This window comes from Anolis carolinensis, chromosome 1 (assembly GCF_035594765.1).
Source record: "Anolis carolinensis isolate JA03-04 chromosome 1, rAnoCar3.1.pri, whole genome shotgun sequence".
In the NCBI taxonomy this organism is placed as follows: domain Eukaryota; kingdom Metazoa; phylum Chordata; class Lepidosauria; order Squamata; family Dactyloidae; genus Anolis; species Anolis carolinensis.
The window spans coordinates 225,927,265-225,947,389 of NC_085841.1; the positions used below are offsets into that span (position 1 = coordinate 225,927,265).

General features: G+C 36.5%; 1 protein-coding gene across 10 annotated transcripts in view; it reads left to right on the plus strand.

Annotated features, from left to right (window-relative positions):
* orc4 (origin recognition complex subunit 4) overlaps positions 1-17,522 on the plus strand; it is a 37,750-nt gene extending 20,228 nt beyond the window's left edge. For 8 of the 10 annotated variants that reach the window (XM_062966408.1, XM_062966385.1, XM_062966371.1 and 5 more), the window contains 9 exons: positions 1,608-1,698; positions 3,491-3,566; positions 4,875-4,960; positions 7,574-7,622; positions 8,694-8,845; positions 9,599-9,772; positions 12,084-12,170; positions 14,235-14,343; positions 14,811-15,903. In XM_062966408.1, coding sequence (XP_062822478.1) covers positions 1,608-1,698; positions 3,491-3,566; positions 4,875-4,960; positions 7,574-7,622; positions 8,694-8,845; positions 9,599-9,772; positions 12,084-12,170; positions 14,235-14,343; positions 14,811-15,175 — 1,189 coding nt within the window. In that variant the 3' untranslated portion in view covers positions 15,176-15,903. Of the gene's footprint in view, positions 1-389; positions 454-1,607; positions 1,699-3,490; positions 3,567-4,874; positions 4,961-7,573; positions 7,623-8,693; positions 8,846-9,598; positions 9,773-12,083; positions 12,171-14,234; positions 14,344-14,810; positions 15,904-16,164; positions 16,261-16,432; positions 16,501-17,071 lie in introns of those variants that run through there. The other 2 variants (XM_008117122.3, XM_062966417.1) reach the window with 2 other exon arrangements.
* The last annotated feature ends 2,603 nt before the right edge of the window (positions 17,523-20,125 follow it).

A 20,125-nucleotide genomic window follows, 5' to 3' on the forward strand; every position in this document is an offset into this window, starting at 1 on the left:
CATGTTTGACTAGAAGTTGGATCAGTCCTAATCTGAAGATCAAATCAGTTTGTCAGAATCGTTAGTAATATTAATACTCCACCAGTCTAACATTTGTTGCTTTGTTATAATAAAAGTACCTCAACTAACAAAATGGATGTTTCTGGGTATGACTCTTTAACAGAAAATTTGGTACCAGAGACAGAAATAATATGGAAAGAATGGAGATAAGGGCTGCTTAAAAATAAAATTTCAATGTGTTTCAGCAACATTTTTATCCAAAACTAATAATATGTAATTTGGAAATAAAACAATCAGGTTGTGTAAACCTTGTATTCTGAGCCTTCTAGAGATGCCTAGAATTGTCTCCGCAAAATGTATCCATTGTTAATTTTTATTTCTTTCACCAGCCTAGTCTGTCCTGTGATTGCCATTTTAATGGCTGAACATACAGGCGTTTTTTTAGTTTGTGAGGTGGGTTTATCTGCTTTTCCCTTTTCTAACTGTTTAGCTGCTCACACGTAATAAGGGATTCTGTGGCAGCTGTTGCTTACCTTGCATATAGTAGGGAGGGACAAGCCATAAAATAGTCTAGAATAGAATATTATTCTTTTAAATCTCAGAAGTCTCATCTTTTATTGCATTGTTTATCCCATACACTACAAAGCAACCTGAAGACGAAAGTCTGTGCCAGGCACTCCTCTACCATCCTCCCTGTCCTGATGCTGTATTAAAAAACAAGCTTCCATCGGACAGACAGCAAGGAGGAAACTATGAGGACAGGGTAGTCATAAAAAGACTTTGTAAAAAGGGAGCTATTTCACCAAGGGATTTGTTACCTGAGGAATAATTTAGAATGTTCATGAGATGGTAGTCAAAATGTCATATTTCCCTTCATAGTGCTGTACTTATAGTTGTATGTTATTAGGCAAAGTCTCTTAAATCTTTGATATCCAAATTTAGAATAACTACTGATTCTTCCACTATAAGAGAACATTATGCAACATTTTTCAGATGCATTAGTAGTTTCTTAAAAAACTCCTCTAAGATATTTGTAGTAGAGTACTTTCCTTGCTGAGATATATTCTATATACTCTTGTATACATCTAGAAATTTTAATTAAAAAATCAGCCCTGAAAACTGAGTTGACTTATCCTCGGGTCAATATCTCTTGACTTATCAAAAAAGGAACCATTCCCTTATCTGTGTAGGGTGTCAAAAGGCAAGAGTTTAGTCCACCTGGGAGAACCAAAAGGAATCACCAACCCACTCTAATCTCTGCCGTGGCACTTCTTCAGGCTGTTTTGAATGCCTGGGTAGAAAAATAGCAACTGTCACAGGTGGCTGGCTTCCTGTTGTGGTGCTGGTTCTTTCCTTTCCGTGCAGAATAAACTCTGGACTTATCAGTGGGTCATATAAAAATTCATAATCTTGGCCCCCAAACCTGCTCTCGACTAAAAAACGAGGTTGACTTATACATTAGTATATAAGGTAGTTATTATCAGCTTTAAAGCTGCAAAGTGCTTTTTACTGGGTTTTTTTTTTCCTTTTTCTGAATTGTTGTTAAATATGGGATTTTTCCAGGTACTTTCCTGTCTGAACCTTAGTTATATGCATTTTCCCCACAGGCAATTACTTGAGTTGTTAAAACGAACAGCTATTCATGGTGAAAGCAACTCTGTGCTCATCATTGGACCCCGAGGCTCAGGAAAGACTCTGGTATTAATTTTCATTCCATTAAGATGTTACATGTTGAACCTTATGTGAATCTTTGTGATTCTGTTGTTGTTGTTTTTAAAAAATATATTGCAATTCAATCAGTTGGCTTTCTGAGATACATTTTAGTTTCAAAATACTGCTGAAAAATTTATTATGCGTTTTACTCTATATCTTCATTATGGAGGGTCTTTGGAATAAAGAACATGTTTATATGTTTTCTGCATAAAAGTACTGCTTTATTATTTGCTTTATCTCACTGTTCCTGTAGTTTTTCAATCTGGTATAGTTAGTGACAAGTCTATTATAAGAAGATAAATTTTTGAAAAACTTGGTTAAGAATGCTTAACATCCCATGGTTATAAGTAATAAAAATACAGTATATGCAAACTTCATTAGCCTTTCCACAATTCAGTTTGTGATAGTGGTCCTGTGATGATCTAGGCCTAGCATCCCTTATCCAAACTTCTGAAATCTAAAATATTCCAAAGTCATCTGCTTGGTTGGCTAAGATAGTGACACCTTTGTTTTCTGATAGTTCAGTATAGACTTGGTTCCATACAAAAACTAATATTTAGCATATTTCTGTATAAAATTATCTTTAGCCTATGTATGTAAGGTATATGTGAAACATAAATAAATTTTGTGTTTAGACTTGAGTCACATCTACCTCATTATGGTATTCCAATGATGAGTGAGTGAGTGAGGATGGGTGAGAAAGTGAAGGCCAGCGGCAACAGCAAAAGCCTGGAAGAGGCAGCCAGGTCCGACTTCTGCCTCCGCTCCGCCCCCTCTTCCGAGTCCTCCATGTTTCGTCGTGGCCCGGCTGGAGGGGAGGCAGAAGCTGGACCTGGCTGCCTCTTCCAGGCTTTTCCTGCTGCCGCCGGCCTTCACTATGTCACCCACCCTCCCTCGCTCACTCATCCGGCTGGAGCAGCATTTCTTTTTCCCTGGCTGCAGGGAAGCAGCCAGAACAACATGACGGGTCTGGAGCAAGGGCCCAGCCGGTGCTGGTAGGGAAGGGCTCAATAGCTTCCCGGGGCTTGCAAGGGGGAGAAAGGCCACACAACAGTTAAAATAATGTATAAATATTAAAATTAAAATAGTGTCCCTACTTCGCGGATTTCCACTTATCGAGGTAGGTCCTGGAACGGAACCCCCCGATAAGTGAGGGAACACAGTAACACAGTAAGAGATGTGTTGCATTACTTTTTCAAAATCTCTTTTTAAAACTGTTTTCTTTGGCAAAAGTGTTCAGTATAAAACCAAAAGAAGATTCCATAAATTTATGCAAAAGTATTTTTGCAACAACAAGAAAGGTTTTGCAGGTTCCTGTTCCTTTTCTTACCAGATTTTGCATGGTAGGTGATGTGGCACTACAGTGAGAGGACAGTCGAGACCTTTGTTTGCAGAATGCCGCTTTTGTGGGAGTAGGGAGTGACCCTTTACCAGTTCCCTGTTCCCACTGCCAGCCCGTAGAAAATAGGTGTGGATGATGGCAAAATCAAAATTGCACCCCTCCTTTCTTCCGCTAGGAACCTCCATTAGATTACAGTCCCTTTTGCAGTTGGATGGTGTCTTTTTTAAGGATAAGGACAAACTGGGATTCATTCTCATCTGAATAATATGAATAATAATATTATTCTCATGTGAATAATAATAATAATGTTGATTACTAAGCAGCAATAAAATACCTATTTTAATTTCAAATCCTGAACTTAAGTGATAAGAATGGTGTAAGATTTATTACGTCCTGTGCTTTACTGTAACCACTGAATTGCATTCCTCTTTACAGTTAACATGCCATGTCTTAAACAAACTCATGGAAATAAAACAAGTCAAGGACAACACTTTGTATGTTCATTTAAATGGTAAGTAGTAAGTAATTTTAGTTATTAATTGAATGGTCTTTAAGATGGTTCTATTGCACTTTGCCATTTAAATATGTGTGACATAATAATGGCATATCAGATGCCATAAAATCCTTTGGTGGCAGAGATTGAATTATACACAAAACTTCCATATTGCCACCTTAATATACGATAGCTTTATAAAAATATCCTGGTTTTCTCCATTAGTTGTTTCTGTCAGAGCGCGCGGTTTGGATAAACACACATGCAGCAGTCACTGCGCCTGCTGGGTAACACCTTTGTGACGCTCTCTGACCTGCGCTGCAACCTCTCCTGCAATGCCCCCCGCCACCTTCTGTGCGGCCCACTCACCCAGGGTCACCCCAGGCACCGGGACAAGGGCCTCCCAGCCTGGGTGGAAATGCTTCATTGGCCCAGATGATCAGTGGCCTAGTGGGACAACTCCTCATGCAGCCGGTCATTGTGGCTCAGGGCAGTGGAAGCGTGCTGGGCCCATAACCACTGTCAGAGCGCACGGTTTGGATAAACACACATGCAGCGGAAGATCAACAAAGAATCACTGGCACCAATAAATAGGCTGAAGCCTGTTTGGCTTTCTACAAAAGATTTACTGACAAACGGAAAACTCAAGACGACATATACATACAGAGTGCAAATAGGCAGAGAGCAGAAGGCAGAGGGAAGAACAGATAACACAGCAAGCTATTTATAACCACCTCTGCTGTCTGATGCAGTACACAGTTAACTCTTTACACACTCGCATAGTGGACAGCAGACAGTGCATGATGCAATCTCCAGCTCACATTGCACCACTATAACCCAATTATATTTAAACAACTCTATATACAATCATTCCCACTTCAACAGTTTCACAGATAAAATTCCTGTTCTTCAAACATTAATGTAAAAGATTATTAGGTGAAGTTTAGCACAACCTACCCCCTTGAATGTACAAGCCGACCTTTGGACTTTTCTTTTGAGAACTGCAAACCATGGTTCACTATTCATATTCAGAGAATTTGTACAAACCATTGTTTTGGATTGCAAATATAATGGCTGTATTTACTTCTCTAATTGTTAGTTCTCTAACCATATTGTAAACAGGATCTGCGAGGGGAACAAGAAAGTAAAGGAAGCTCATAGAACAGAACAAGAGTTTCAGAATCAATTGTTATTATGTTTCTTTTTAAAAGTATGTAAAGTATTTACTTTCCTCCTGTTGCAATACAATTGCATTGAACTCTTTGAGTTTATAGAAAAGATAAGCACATCTTAGAATATTATAGTGTACTTGCTGTTATCTTGTAGGTTTATTACAGACCAATGATAAAATTGCTCTTAAGGAGATTACAAGACAGCTGAATCTGGAAAATGTGGTTGGAGATAAAGTTTTTGTAAGTAAAAAAACCAAACTCATGCATAATGGTATATTAGCTCATGTTTCGGCAGACCTCTGGAATCAGTTTGATGTATTTGTAAAATATAACTCATTTATATATATTTTCTCTCTTAAAAGGTAGCCGTGTGATGTAAGTATGCAGTCAGTCCCCCACATTCACTTTAGTCATGAGCACAAGACCCCCGTGAAAGTGAAAAACCAGAAATAAATGTTGTTTTTACCTGAACAAATACTTCTCTAGGAATTTATAGGTTCTCCAGCATAACTCTGGGATCAATTTTCAGTGAAAGATGGCCATTAAATCACACTGAATGACAGAGATTCCAGGGGTGTTATTCTCCCTAGGACTCTCTAGGTCCTCCAGCATAACCTATAGGAAAGTTCCTACAGAGATCATTTTAATCAAATGAATAATCAGATCCACTAAAGTTAAATCTGCACATGTGGGGAGAAGACTGTATTTACAAATCAAGACAATGTCATGTCTAAACCAGCTAAGGTTATTTTTTATCAGATATAACAACTAAGAATAAACAGGGTGTCCAATATATATATGGGAAATGATGCCATTTAAGTAAACTTCAGCTGCCTCCAGTTGTATCTTAAAGGAAATCTGACTGTTTAATCATACAGTAATATAAAAGATAAAAGTGCCATATATTATAAAGGCTTACACTGAAAATTAAGCCTGTCAGGATTCTAGAAAGCTGATGATGTAAATGAGGCCGGAATAAAGACTTCATGGCTTCAGGATCATAATGTTCTCTAAATGTGACTGTGTTTGTGTTCGATGAAAGATAATGCTCTCATGTATTATGTGGAAGGTTGAAAAGCTATGACTCATCATTGTTTTCTCTTGGTGAAAGTCAATTGTTAGATTTTACTAGGAAAAATCCAGGAAGCAGTGATGTGGAAAACTCAACCCTCCCTCTTTTTTCTTTTTTTTCAAATGTGCTTCTAACATATTCCTCGACAACCACCAAAGAGTGGAGGCAATTTCTCCTTATTCTCAAGATCCTTGGGCTGTTTTATATTCCAAGAAATCCCTTTTCCAAGAGTTTTCATGCTGTCATCCTCAGAGGAGAGCAAAGGCAATTCCACTCTGAACAAATCTTCCAAGGAAATAACATAAATAGGAATGAACTTGAAGTCAAACAACTGCAACAAGTATTTTCTGTCAGGTCATTTGTTAACTTTGGGAACAAAAATATATATTATCTATTATTATGCTTGGCATATTAAAACATTCATAAAATTATAAATTGAATTTGCTTCTTTAGATTTTTATTTTATCTTTAATTTTTGGAAATATGTGCCTCAGATTCTTCCATTCCCCTTTCTCTGCCAGGTACAAAATCCTGAACAGTAAGGTTTCATATTCTGGCTTTGCCTATGTATTATATGGAGGCAAATAAGAGGAGAAACAGAAGTATCCACTAGTAAAACAGGAAATTGTTGTGTCTTTACCTGCTCTTTGCTGTTTGAGAAGATCAGGAGTTGCAATGTTCAGATAGTATACATTGTCTTACAAGAACAGCTTCCTGTTATTTAGTGATAGAAATAAATTTTAGAAATTATATATATGAACACCTTATCTTCAGTGATTTTTTCATCAGTCGCACAGAAAGTATTTCACAATCCAATTGTTTCTTGTATTTTCCCATTTTTAAAAGGGAAGAAGAAACGCTGAGTTTTTCCCAATACTTTCTTCAGTTTTTTCTCCCCTAGGGTTTTGCATCTTCACATGTGTCAGCTCCACACTGCTGCATTTTTCCATGTCAGGAGCGACTTGAGAAGTTACAAGTCACTTCTGGTGTGAAAGAATTGGCCATCTACAAGGATGTTGCCCAGGGACACCCAGATGTTTTGATGTTTTACCATCCTGTGGGAGGCTTCTCTCATGTCACCGCATGGGGAGCTGGAGCTGAAAGGGTGAGCTCATCTGCTCTCCGCGGATTCGAACTGCTGACCTGTTGGTCAGCAGTCCTGCCAACACAAGGGTTTAACCCATTGTGCCACCAGGGGCTCCACTGCTGGTTTAAATCAGTGGAACTGATCATAAATGTTGATTTACCAAGTTCAGTTATTCGGTGAATCTCCAAATGATTTTAGACCGGGGTTGGAATTAAATTGCATTCTCATGCTTTTCTTAACATGTTTCTCACGATTTCTGTTGTTGACTGAGTCTGCTGAAAATTGCAGTTGGAAGGCTAATTCCTTTCCTGTTTTTGGCTTTAATTTGGGACAATATGTGAAGTAGGAGTATCTGAATGTTCACCATGACTAGTGAACTTGACTATTGAATGCTTGGCCTTGGAATCTTCATTTAGTTATCACAAAAGAAATGAAAATGAATGAGTGAGGGGCGGAAATAGCATTTTTCTCTGCTTGGTTGTAATATCTAGAACTGACATAATTCTTTGAGTGGGGATAGACTTGGGTTTTCCACACCATCCATCCATTCATTCACACACCCATTTGTTGTTTTAATTACACATTGTAGATGGATCTGCAATAGTCATAAGAAAAATGCATTTGGAGTTCAAAAATTCTGAAATAAAGCCAGTTTGATTCAATATAGTAATCATTCATGTTTTGTTCTTTTTAGGGTAGTTTTGCAGAAAATCTCACATTTCTTCTAGAAGCATTAAAAAGAGGTAAACATAGTTTCTTGGGGAAAAATAAGACATAAGTTTTGCTGACTCCATCTTAGAGATATCACAGCTTATTGAGGGGAAGAAACATTAGAGTTTAAAGGGCAAAGCTTGGGGAAGAATCTTTTACATGAAGTAAAATTATGGCATTTGGGGGTTCATTTTAGAAACTGGATTTATTGAGACTTCCTCATAAGGCAGCTTATAAGAGTGCAAAATGCACAGTAGAATTATACAAAACTGAAGTAGGTGCTGTGCTGCAAAATGTTAAGAACCTAATGCTGATTGTATAAATGCGTCTTCAGCATCTTTAATAGACAGAGATTATTAGTTAAGGAGTGGTGGCTGTTGTTTTTGTGTGACTTCGAGCTGTTCCTGTTTTATGGCAACCCCAAGGTGACCCTATCACAGGCATTCTTGGTAAGATTTGTTCCGCGGGATTTGTCCTTGCCTTCTGTGGAGGCTGTGACTTATCCAATGTTACCCACTGGGTTTCCATGTGTAGGGATTCGAACTCAGTTTTCCAGAGTTATAGTTAAACCATTATATCATCTGGATTTAATTTAAAGGTAGAGGATATACATTTCTGCAGGACTGGATGTGGCTCCCTGCCACCTCTCAGATCCTCCATTGACTAGTGCCCATAAACTTCATGATATTCACTTGATATTCCTAATCATAATAATTAGAAATATGTTAATTTGGCAGTTGTTTCATATATTGGGCATTTAGGGGTAGAAAGCATAGAGCTGTGTATCGAATGCCAGTTAGGTCTGCTTAGCTGATTAAATGTAAAAGCTAATTGTAACAGATTGAGGCTGAAGGGTAGGATTATGTAGTAAATTACATCAGTGTTTCTGAGTAAGTTGCAGTAATAAAAGGAAAATGGAGATGCTTTATAGCTTTTTCTCTTGTCAGTAACAGGTAACTTTTGTTAAAATGTAAGTTTTGTATATATATGTATGTATGTACAGTATTTGTTTGATTACTTGTGAGTTTAAGAAGTTGAAATGCAGGTAGAAGTATCTAAACTGCTAACAGTTGTAATATTTGTCAGTTTGATCTATGTTCTAGGTGACCGTGCCCACAGTTGTCCAGTGCTGTTTGTCTTAGATGAATTTGATCTATTCGTTCATCATAGAAACCAAACCCTGCTTTATAATCTTTTTGATGTATCGCAGTCAGCACAGACTCCTATAGCTGTCATTGGTCTTACTTGTAGATTGGTAAGTTTTATGTTTGCTAACATATGTTACCATGAAAATGTAATTTCACATATTGAACAGAGACTTTTGTTAAGGGAAAATAGAATTGCTTGTGTAGGGATTGGGAATTGGTTTTGTAGTTGAAGCATAGCACTTTAGCCACATCTTACAGCACTTCCATTTGTATGTTTCTACAATTAAAATTACTGGAAATTATGCAAACTGAATTCTTTTCTTGGAAGAAAGAGGTCTGAACAGCTTTAAGCAAAAAATCAGTTCAACTTAATAGAGTAATGGATTTTGTATTTGTTCTTGGCTGTGGAATGCTCTCTTCAAATGTGTGGTCAGTTTGTCCCAGTTTTTGGTGTCAAGTTAAAATATGACTCTTGAGTTGTGGATTCCGTTTTATTGGGTTGAATAGTTTTATATTGTTTTATTTTTTGACTGGACAATGCAGTTTCTAGACACAGACATAAAAATACTATAATTAAGTGACATTTTTCTCCATGATAAACTGAAAACTAACCAAGAGATTTGATATTTATCAACATTTTGACTGCACATACAAGAGCATTCAAACGTATTTTAAATCCTGGTTGGTTTGACTAGTGAATTGTTCTTAACCATGTCCTTTGATCTTAGATCTAGATATGAGCATTTTGCAACTTTAGAGAACACAAGCTTGGATACATATGTTAAAATATTTTATTTGTTTTATGTACTTACATTAGATGATGAAACTGAAAATGGTATTTCTGATTTTTTTTAAACTAGGATATTCTAGAACTCTTGGAGAAGAGAGTAAAGTCAAGATTTTCTCACAGGCAAATACACTTAGTGAATTCTTTTGATTTCAAAAAATATCTGAATATTTGTAAAGAACAGCTATCCCTTCCTTCAGAGTTTCCAGAAAAACAATTTTATCAAAAATGGAACAAGAATATAGAGGTAATTGAAATAAAAGCAAAATTTAAAAAGGATTTGGGTGGGTTGAGATTTCCCTGTTGTATTTTTCAGATAATCTTCAAATAAACTACAGGATAGCAGTGCTTTATATGCTCCCAGAAAGAAACAACAAGACTGCACATTTTGACTTTTAAATTAATATCTGAGTGGTTTGAAACAGATTGCCCTGGATCCAGCGTGCAAGCAGAAAGTTACCATATGCTCATGTGTATATTGACCTCATGAATAAGTCAAGGGAAGGTTGTGGTGTGAAAATTATGGATTTTGATATGAGCCATGGATAAATTGGCGGTTATTCTGTGGAGAGGAGAAAAGCATCAGTGCCTCCTGGGGGCGGGGGGGGGGGGGGGGGCAGCTGCCCTGGTCACCTCCACCATTACCCCTCCTAGGCCCTCCTAGCGATTGTGCTTCGGTGAAGAGAATAGAAGGGGTTGGAGTTTCTTTTAGTTTCTTTTCCCAGGACAGACTAAATTCTTGCCTTTCATCAGCTTGCTCAGAGAAAGGGATTATTCATTTTTGATAAGAGTAAAGGTATTGTATTTACATTGACCTGCAAATAAGTCAACCCAGGTAATTTGCGTTGATTTTTACTACAATTTCTAGACTTACAGATGAGTTTAGAGGGTGCTTCATTTACACAGAGGCCTCAGACTTTTTCCATTTACCTCCTTCCTGTTGTGACTTAATCCAGTGGGGAGAAAGTTCTACAATCCTCAGAAAGATTTGCCAGGGCTCTAGCAAGATTACTGGGGAGAGTTTAACTTCATGGTATGGATCCAAATGTAGGCAATGTGCAGTACTCCCCAATTGCCCCATCAACACCTAATGGTAAGAGATGCTGTTAAATGGGATATAATGTGAAATGCTTGCTCCTCCATCCCTCCCTCTATTGTAATCTGTAGCACATTCTAAACACCAATCTGGCCTAGTTCAAGTTTGCCATTCAGCCATAGGGTCATCCACTTCATAGTTCATGCAACTCTCAATTAAACAGTTATTTTCACCTTAAAAGGGGGTTCTAAGTTTGCATATTAGCATAAGAGCATTTTGCTACTTCACTTTCCCACGACCACTTTTTAAATCGGCAGCCACCATAAGCAATATCTACAGCCTTGTAGCTGTGACTGCAGCTACAACTGAAAACTGTACAATACTGTATTGTTCAACACTGTTTAAAGAAGAGCTTGCTGTATTATTTGCATGAATAATCAATTTGTATGCTCATAAATGAAACTTTTCAAAGACTTAATTTTTTACCAGGTTAGTTTAAAATGAAATGGTTGTCTATTCACACTTTGAGACACTGTAATTTTGCCTAAAGCTCTGACTTCTGTACCTGGGTGGAAAATACCAAGAAGGACATTAGCTTATTCTGTAACAAGAAGAATTAGGAAAAGAAATGATTACACAATAATCAGTTGAACAGTTAATGGCTAAATAACAGATGAGGTCTAACACAGAAGCCATGGCTTTGCTTCATTTGCAAACTTTTTTTTTTCATTTTCTTATCTGTAGAGAAAATGTCTTAGAAGTATTTCTATATAATTCCTTAGAGATGCAGTCGGTTTAAGCATGGTTGGTGTTATTAACATGGGTATATCTATTCCCTAGACTGTATTTTATCATATTTTTAATGGTGCTGCTTTCTGCTTCACTCTGCCTTTCTCCAGCATCACTTTTACAAAACAAGCTAGAAAACAATTAAATATATTGTAACTGAGATAATGAAGTAAGGTGTCATAATGTAGCTGTTAAGAAGGTAAAATGTGAAGATTTCTATTTATGGAATGATCTTACTGATTTCTTTTTGTGTTACAAACACCTTATTTAATTCAGATTTCTTGATAGAGGTAGTGGTTCTATAGAAAAAGACAGGTTTCAATTCTTTGTTTAAAAGAAACCCTGTAACTCCACTTTCTGTCCTTTTAGTGTACCCTGGTAGGGTACTGGAATATACTATTCAGGTTATTTAATACTGACATACTTATTTATATTATTTAATGATAATTAATTCAGGAGTAAATGTTAGTTTCTAAAATCATTCATGTCAGTTTTAGAAACCCTAATATATTTTTAAAAGGTTGTTTTCTAAGCTGACAACATGCAAATTTTGCACAAAGCCTAAAATACTATTTTAAAAAAGCAAATTATGTGAATTTGTGTTTCTTATATACAGTTGTGATCTCACCCTAAATCTTGTTTGTTACTGTGTTAGCAGCTCATGATATGAAGATTTTTTTATATTGATGAAGGCAATTTTACAAAATACTTTTTTTCTGTTATCTCTTTGCAGTCTGCCCTAGAAGACCCAACTGTACAAAATGTACTGCAAAATCAGTTCCATTACAGTAAAGATCTGCGGAGTCTCTCCATATTGTTGGTAAGATTATCTGAGTACTATACCTATGTTCTCAAATTGGCCTCAAGTTTGTTGGGCTGACAAATCAGTTGGTGATTGTAGGAAAGAAATTCGGCTATTGCAAAAACAGGTTTTAAATTGAATTAAATGTCTTCTGATTTGTTATGACAAAAACACTTTTCTTAGTAATATTGTAATTGTTATTCTTGTTTTATAATTCATCTTCAAAGTATTGTTTGGCATGAAAAAATGAAGAGAGTAGTTTTTAGGAATAATGTGAATTCTGACTTTTGTTAAATTTAATATATGCAGTGTTGCCATTCTAGATTTGTTCTAGAGTGAAAATGAATTTGATTTTATGTGGTGATGTCTTTGGACAGGACCATTTTAATAGAATGCTAATTTCTCACAAATGACAGTTATTGATGTAGGTTCTGTATTCCCATAGGAACTGATGCTGACAATATGCATAGTTAATGAATTACATTTCTCCATCTAAGCTTATAGCCAAAAGTACTCTGTATTACTGATCTGAACACCAAATGATGCATAAACTGTCCCTAGCACTACCTTATAGGCTTGTATATAAGATGGCCTAATATATAAGTTGAGAGCAGGTTTTGGAGCCAAAATTGTGGATTTTGATGTGATCCATGGATACGTCAAGGGTCATTGTGTTGAGAGGGGAAATTGCTTGCACTGCTGCTTAAGGGAATAAACTGGCCAGCACTAGCATTTTCTTAAAGGCCAGAAGTGGTGCCATGATGAATACAATAGAGATATCAGTTCTTCTTGAGGCTCTCACTTTTCACTACTCTATCAGAAAAGGGAATAGATACTTTTATGATAAGGTACAGTACTCACACTGACCCGTGGGTTATCGACTTGGGTTTTTTATGTTGATACTTTGACTACAATTTCTAAACTTTTATACAATAATATGTATAATAGTTTTGGTGTTGTTCAATGCTGAATTTGCCTGCAACTTTCAAACAGAGGTGTTCGCAGAAATCAGTGATAGTTAATCATCTAATTTAGTATCCAATAAATATATTACTAGGTTCTTCAGATCTCCTAATGCCCATAGCCATTATTTTGTAGCCATAGTAACTACACCTGTAATTCATGACTATTGACTTTTTCATATCATTTATTATCATAATTTCAGTTTGAAATCTAAAAGTTTCAGATGAAACCCTAAGTTTTACTCTTGCATAAGAAACTACATGTATCTATGAGTAGGTTTGTAGCCTTTCCTTATATGTTGTTTGCATAGACCTTGTTGGATAGAAAAGCTAGTTTATTAGGCTAACAGCAAAAACACTCTGAATAAGGGATATGCGTCAGCTTTGCATTCTTTGATTCACTCTTCCTTATTCATTATGAACATGAACATCCTGTTTTGTCCAAGACCATAAAACATTTTGTGTCTGAAACAGAATGATGGTTTAAAACCAGAATCTCCATATTAACTATATATTAACTCTCTATATATTAACTCTCTATATATTAACTCTCTATATTAATTTTATCAATATTTGTATGTATGTATTTTTATCCTTTACTATTTTATCTTGTAAATCGCCTAGAGCATCTTGGATGGAGGGCGATTAATAAGTAATTAAATGATGATGATGATGATGATGATGATCTCTATATTAACAAAAGTTTGGCGGAAAAAAGTGTACTGTCTCAACTTCATAAATCATGTTTTGAAGGCCTATTGTTTAAATACTGCATTCTTAGTGTCAGGCATCTAGATGCAGTCAGTCAAACTGAACTGTATTAATTTGAGCTCTATTTAATCTGATGAATGTTGCATTTATATTCCATTTTTACTGCTGGGATTTGTTTCATTTTCAGGATTGCTTAATAGATAAATTTTTAAAACATAACTTTACTTTGAGTAACTGTGGTTCCTAAAGCTGGAAATTGCACCTAGTACACAATGTTGTAGAAGGGAACTTGCAGTCGTGCTCTTGGTTGATTACTGTTGCAAATTTTCTATTATGGATAACGAGTTCCATAACTGGAGTTCATATTAGTAAAAGCAGCTCAATATGATATGTGTGGGATTTTTTCCAGATGCTCACTTTAAATAATATAACCGTATCTCATCCATATATGAATGCATCAGACTTTCTGGAGGCAAGCAGACTTTGTAGAATGAACTCCAAGGCAAACATTGTACATGGTAAGAAGACATAATTTCCCATCTTAATTAAAATGTATAGATTATCTTTAAGCTCAAAAAAGCACAGGACAAATAATTGATGCAATACAATTTCTTTAACTCATATTATACTCCATGGTCACACTCTGTTTGTCTGTTTGATAAATGTTCCCCACTGCTGTACATTCTCCTTGATTTTCATATCGATTCTATTCTGCACCTCCCAAGTTTGCAGTGATGTCTAAATCAGTCTAACCATGATTCCTACTGAGCATAGTTTATTTTTAAAGCAGAGTGAACAAGCCCTTTTTTAATGATGGAAGTGCAAGAGAGCATTGTAACATGGTAATTGTAAAGGGGAAAATCTAACACGAGGTATATTGCTGTCTGACCCAGGAATAAAGAGATCAGACAAGTATTGGAGGAAATAAGAGCAATGTTGTTGTTGTCTATTTAGTTTTGATTTTTTGTGCTTTTTATCATGTCAGAAGCGAACATACTGCAAGCCGCTTCTGGTGTGAGAGAATCAGCCGTCTGCAAGGACGTTGCCCAGGGAGTGCCCAGATGTGTTACCATCCTGCTGGGAGGCTTCGCTCATGTCCCCACAAGGGAAGCCAGGGCTGACAGACCGAAGCTCACCCCATCTCGCAGATTCAAACCACTGACCTTCAGATCAGCAGTTCAGCCGGCACAACTCATTGCACCACTGTGGCTCCTCTTTTTTTTGGTGCTGAACAAACTGAGAAGTCGGGGGAGTAGTGTTGGGATCGCCTGGACAGTAGGTCAAAGCAATACCACACATCCCCAGCCTCCCCAGGCGGAAAACACCATAGCCCCTGAGAACAATCCTTGAGTCTAGAGTTACTTCGAGATCAGCATCAAAGGCGAACCAGACAGAGGGAATAAGCCCTCAAGACACACAGCCCCTTCTAAGACCCTGAGTCCTGCTGCTTTGCAGTAAAAGGGTTTTATGTTGACATAAGTTCTGCTTTATGGATAGGGGAGAGTAGCAGAAGAGGATCAGAAAAACTCCTGTTTGTGTCCCAATCAGTACAGGATAAATTACCTTTCATGGCACAGTTCTGTTGTGGCAGAAGACATTTTTAATGCGTTGCTCAAGTGTTTTATTCTGCCACAGATAATTTCCAAAACTTTTGTGAAGGAACCAGTTGTGCATTTGTGCAACCTCTGAGACCACCAGAAACAGCATGTTTTAAATATTCTGGAAATTTGATGCTAATAGAATCTACAAATATTAAAAGGGTGTGACTTTCTACTAATTAAGGAATATTACCAATACATTGTGCTTGAAAAAGCTTTCAATACATGCTTCCTCTTAGGCCCTTATGCATTGTAGAGTCTTGAGCATTGTGGTGATCTTCTTGTATGTTACAGTTTTGCTACCAAAAATTATTGCTTTCTTGCAGCAATAACTTAAATCTTTTCCCTGTTCTCTCTTGTACTTTAACTGTCAGCAAACATACAGTTTAATAAATTGTCCATTTCTCTCATGCTCTGTATTACAGCACAGTGGTCTTTTTGTCCAGTTGTGTTTACTTTCTGTGTGTCTTAGTGTTCTTGTGAAATAAATCTGGTGCATTTGACTATAATATGCAGGGGAGATTGTTTAGAGGGAGGTAAATTGGAGCGAGTAGAGCTTTCTCCCATTAAGTATACTTTTACTGCATTTACTTTTGAACTTTGGATGTTTTTAGCCTTCATTGTGAAATATTAAAAGAAAGAAAAATATAATGCAGAATATAAAAACATAGAATACAAATTTATGGTTACTTCAAGTTATTAAAACTGCACTGCTTTAAAAAAATATCATTTCTCTCGCAGGTCTTTCTGTGCTGGAATTCTGTCTCATAATAGCTATGAAACATTTGAATGACACTTATGATGGTGAACCATTTAATTTTCAAATGGTTTATAACGGTGAGTTGATGCATTATTATTTTTTATTAAAAGGTGGCAAAATAATTATTTACAACTTAACATCTAAACACTGAATTCATTAAAAAATATCCTGTGTGTACTTTGGGAATTTCTAAATACAAGTAGATATTTTTTATCGCAAAAGTAATTCACTACGTATTTGTTAATGCAGAGTATCAGATGTTTGTTCAGAGGAAGGCCCATACTGTGTACAGTTTTGAGAAGCCGGTTGTTATGAAGGTATGTTTGTAAGTTATTTTTCTTCTTTGGATATTTAATTGCTGTTCTACTGTCATGAGGTACTAAATAACTTAAAATCATGTATAATAACAGTAAATGAAGGTGTTGTTTAGAAATCTTGCTAAAAACATCACAACTGTGGTTGTTGGGAATCTATCAGTGGTTTATTTTAACATTCTTTGTACTGTGCTGCCCTCTGGTGTAAATTATGGATATTTGTGGAGTTTTCTCTCCTGACTATAAAAGATCTTGGTAGATAATACTGCAGCATCTGAGAAAATTTACGGCCTAAAGCAAGCATTTGGAATATGGAGAACTGCAGATAATATTGGTTTCAAATTCTATTATCCAACACCATCAACTGTTCTTCCTAAAGTAGAAACAATAGAAAGGTCATCCACGGGTTAAAATAAAGGATGACGTTTATATGTATTTAAATTTTATATGTTGCTACCCAATTATTTTATACATGTAGAATGCAGTTTGTTAACATTGTATTTTCTACTTTTCCCATTTTTAAGGAATTGCAGGTAATCATATTTATAACCTATTTCAATTCTTCTGTTTTTAGGCTTTTGAACACTTACAGCATCTTGAGTTGATAAAACCTGTGGAAGGGACATCCAATTGTGCACAGCGAGAATACTTGCTAATGAAGTTGCTTTTGGACAACAGCCAAATTATGGATGCGTTGCAGTTCTATCCAAATTGCCCAACAGATGTTAAACAGTGGGCTATGTCTTCAGTAAATTGAGGAGCTGCTACACACCTTGAATAGCCATTCTCCAATGTGCAAAACAGATCAGAGAGTAAATCATGTCTTAAATTGCTTGAGGATTTTGGAGATTTGGACCTCAGAAAAGTGACACTTATTATAAGTTTAACAGACCAGGACTCAATATTGTTCATGGAAAGCCACCCTAGAAATTATGCATTTTTTCTTTAGTTGTTTACTGTATACAATGAAAACATTATATGACCTTTTTTTACTTTAATAAATAATTTTAATCTAAACAAGAAAACGAGACTATCAGTTTTTTTCTTTGTTCTATATAAAATGAAATAAAGTTACATCTATGCATATGTTCCTCTATATATGTATATAATGCCCCCACTATAATGAAGAGCAGGCGTGGGCAAACTTTGGCCTGCCAGTAGTTTCGGATTTCAACTCCAACAATTTCTAAGAGCTGATAAGCTGGTTGGGATTTCTGGGAGTTGAAGTCCAAAACACCTGGAGGGCTGAAGTTTGTCTATGCCTGATGTAGAGGAACTAAAAAGGAATATTCTCTAGTTAGTGGCAGTTTCCATTAAACCAGTGGTTTCCAACCTTTGGGCCTCTAGGTGTTTGAACTTCAGCTCCCACAGTTCCTAACAACTGGTAAAATGGCTGGGATTTCTGGGAATTGAAGTCCAAAACACTTGGAGGCCAAAAGGTTGGGAACCACTGCATTAAACTCACTGTCACCTGATGGTTATCCTTCAAAAGCATTTACAGATTCCTTGACTGTAATCTTGAGAAGGCTGATAATGGCAGGAGTAATTTTCTTACACAGCAAAGAGTCCCTTATCCATCTGGGATATGTTCAATGACCCCACATGGATAGTGCCAAAATCTATATTTTTGGACAGTAGTTGACAATTTAAAGGTAACCCACTCAGTTTAAATAGTCAACTGCGATGCCAAAATAGAGGGTTCAGTACAGAGTTAAAGTGGCTTTGGAAACAAATGTTTCCTGAGGCTGGGAGGAAACCATACAGAACACCTGCTGCTGATCTGCTCCCAACTTTCCTCTTGGCACTTGCTCAGTCATTTCTTCAGATATTTGAAAGTGGAAGGTCAACTTCCAGGCCCAGTGTACTATATAGTTGCACTGGAGGACCAAGAGGTGTTTGCTAACATTTCCAAGAGCAGTGATAAGTGAAACCATGGTAAAGGAACCTATGGGTAAGGTGGTCTTACAATTCTAAAAAGATAATGGCATTATTCAGTAGTACAGTAGAGTCTCACTTATCCAACATAAATAGGCCGGCAGAACGTTGGATAAGCAAAAATGTTGGATAATAAGGAAGGATTAAGGAAAAGCCTATTAAACATCAAATTACATTGTGATTTTACAAATTAGGCACCAAACATGTTTTACAACAATTCGACAGAAAAAGCAGTTCAATACACAATAACATTATGTAGTAATTACTATATTTACGAATTTAGCACTAAAATATCGCAATGTATTGAAAACATTGACTACAAAAACATTGACTACTAACAAACTGACTACAAATAAAGATAGAATTGCATAACATGAACTTAAATTAACAACATTGTTGGAAGTTAAATCCATAAAAAGTTCAGTCCTTGCTGCCTAGAGAAACAGCTGTGGATCCGAGGGGGAGGCAGATTACGTTGGATAATCCAGAACATTGGATAAGTGAATGTTGGATAAGTGAGACTCTACTGTAGCAGTTACAGCATTGCTGTAATAGAACCTCACACTCTGGGTCGGTAGACAGGAGTACCCCATGTTTTCATTTATTTCTTGAGTGGCTGTATTCACTTTTCTAGGCCTTACATTACAGTTACTAAGTGTATGGTTATCCCATATATAGGGATATGCATGGGAGAAAGCATACAGACTTCTGTGGTGGTTAAAATTTGTTATTCAAAGTGCAGCAGCATTACACTGCAGTATCTAAGTCTTCATTGTAAAAATAACTTGTAAGGAGAAATCTGCTTTAACAATACTATTGAGTACTTCAGTAAATGGGTATCTAAATTAATTGAAAACAGTTTAATGTAGTTTTGGACTTTGGAAAGCGACTTTAAAAAAATCAATAGTTTTGTGTTTTAACTAAATAGCAGCTACAAGGTACAAATTGTCAATCTGGAACTGGCATTGTTTTGAAAATCTTTATTAGGGCCATCAAATGCTAATCAAGGTGATTAATTACAACATCCACGCCTGTCTCCAACAGACTAGAGTTCTTTCTCCCACCCTGGACCTTACACAGATATAGAAACCTCCCTTGCCTGGTTTCCAACATACTTCATAACCTTTGAGGATGCCTGCTACAAATGTAGGCGAAACATCAGGAGAGGAAGCTTCTGGAACATGGCCATACAACCCGAAAAACTCAACCCAATTTTTATTTCTGTTTGGTATTTCACATAGCTGCTTCTGTAGATTTTCCTTAGACTGTGAGATTGCAGCCCTCCCAGATGATATTAGACCACAATGACCATAGGAATTGTGGGCATTGTAAACCAACAACATTTAGCAGCTTCATGATTGCCACTACATTTATAAAATGCACTTTTAAAATATGAAAAACAGCAGCAAATATTTAAAGTGGCAGGAAGTGTGGAAAGTGCAATCATCCCAATAGTCTTCAAGGTCTGTTTATTGTCAGAAAGACCACATGTAGCTTCATGATAGGGTGATTCACAAGGATTGGCAATCTAGACTCAATGAGTTTATATGAAGGGTACTAACTACATCCTCGTCTGTATAAGTGCAAGTGACTGAATAATCAAAAGACATTTGGGTCTAATGAGAGGGTTTTCAGCATTTTAAATCGAGACTGGAAAGATAGATGCAGTGCGAGTAGTATAGATGTATGATAG